The 1,835-nt window shown below is 31.0% G+C and overlaps 2 protein-coding genes across 5 annotated transcripts in view; both read left to right on the top strand.

The window, feature by feature from the left end:
* Window positions 1–674, top strand: part of LOC111815985 (jouberin-like) — a 68,668-nt gene extending 67,994 nt beyond the window's left edge. The window contains exon 7 of the mRNA XM_023712195.1: window positions 467–674. Coding sequence (XP_023567963.1) covers window positions 467–674 — 208 coding nt within the window. The remainder of the gene's footprint in view (window positions 1–466) is intronic.
* LOC101579400 (jouberin) overlaps window positions 1–1,835 on the top strand; it is a 181,013-nt gene that overhangs the window by 1,750 nt on the left and 177,428 nt on the right. The window lies entirely within an intron of this gene.

Below are 1,835 nucleotides of genomic sequence, written 5' to 3'. Positions count from 1 at the left end.
GGCTGAGCTGGCCACACACACACACACACACACACACACACACTAAAAAAAATAATAATTAAAAAAAGCTTTGATTTAAAAATAAATAAATAAATAAATAAAAGAAAAGAAAATATGACAGCTTATAAGAATTTGCTCCTTTTTATGTAAATGAAATTATTAATTTTATCACAAGCTCATTTAAAATTCAGAAGGTATTACTTTGTTTCAGATATTCATGCCTCTATATTTCTGTATTGAAGCAATTATGTGAAACCAACTGATAGCGTATAATAAATGCAAAATGAAAATAATACACTACTGCTTTTGAGTTTTATAAAATTTATAACTTTCTAGATGGACAATGAAAATAAATGTTTTCTATTATAGCATTTTGGCTATTATTCCTTTTACCTTTTTTATACTCTATATTTTCATTTTCTAAAATTGTAATGAATTGTGTTAATGGAACTCTTTCTTTGAACAGTGAGCATTCTGTGTCTTCCTACTGTGAAAATGAGAAGGTGGATTATATTCTTCCTATCATGACACAGCCATATGATTTCAAACAGTTAACATCAAGACTTCCAGAGTGGGAAGAACAAATTATATTTAGTGAAAAATTTCTCTATTTGCTTCAAGATATTGATGAGGGTCCTAAGGTGATCCTTTTCTTTGAGGTACGAATTGAATAGAGCAATTTAAACTAAACTTTAGTTGACATTTGATCATACAAGTGTAATTTGTTTTGGGTAGTATGGTAATGTAGTAATGTTCTATTAGATTTTGTAATAGTCTGTGTAGATACAAGTGACGACCCATGTTTTTAAACAGCTGTAGCATATTTGCTGAGCATTTTGCTGGAGCTTGGGGCTGGCCATGTACCTACTCTAAGATATCCTCTAGTCCCTCCAGCAACAACACCCTTATTGGTGAAGGAGTGTGATCTATATGAACGCAGTTCTCTGCAAACCCATTCACTGAATGTAAACTCAGTTACATCAGACTAATGATATACAGGCCACCTAGATGAAAAGATAAGCATGTACAGATCAGTTGAATAATACAATGTAATATATAAGCAACAAGGTAAGAAAGTTCTCATGTGACATCAAAGGTCAGAGCAGTCAGAGACAGCTTTATAGGTAACCTTTGAGCTGGCTTGCTATTAATATTTTTACGGAAAGAAAAGTGATTTCCTCAGCTTTACTCCAATTTTAATTGTAGATAATTTACACAATGATAATTTGACTCTATAATACCACATTTTTTTTCTCTATTTTGTTCCTTTTCTATAAGCAAAGGGAAGTAGAGAAACCTCCCTTCCAGGTTAGCCAAACTGGAGAGTTTTAGCATGGGAATGACCAGGATCCTGGCATGACCAGAGCTGGTAACTTATTTTATAGAGTTGCTTGTTTTTCTGATCCTTGACTTTCAGCTTATATGTATGTTTCTATGATAAATATTTTACTATTCACATCTCTAATTATGCTATATGTGATTTGTAAAAAGCTATGATTTTCTTAAAAAGAGATACAGTAATTTATACCACAAGAAACTGTTATACCAATTTGTCATTTTTCTTAGTGTTCTTGAATAATTTACTAAGAGATTTATGAATTACAGATTACTAGATTATAAATACTTCCAGTTGCTTCTTTAATTTTAACTTGTTACTGCTTCTGTAAATACTTTTATTTTTTATTTTTTTATTGAGAAATAAATATGAATGAGACAGTTTCACAGCTGATTAATAGGACAGTTTTGATAGTCAATACACTGTACATTGTTATCTTCTTAGTGGTTATCCATAGTACAAGAAGCAGACAGGATATTCTGTACAAACAGTTAGTACA

This window comes from Octodon degus, unplaced genomic scaffold (genome assembly GCF_000260255.1).
Source record: "Octodon degus isolate 3935 unplaced genomic scaffold, OctDeg1.0 scaffold00024, whole genome shotgun sequence".
Classification (NCBI taxonomy): domain Eukaryota; kingdom Metazoa; phylum Chordata; class Mammalia; order Rodentia; family Octodontidae; genus Octodon; species Octodon degus.
The sequence above is the reverse complement of the archived record's forward strand: the minus strand, read 5'-3'. Positions and strand labels throughout refer to the sequence as shown.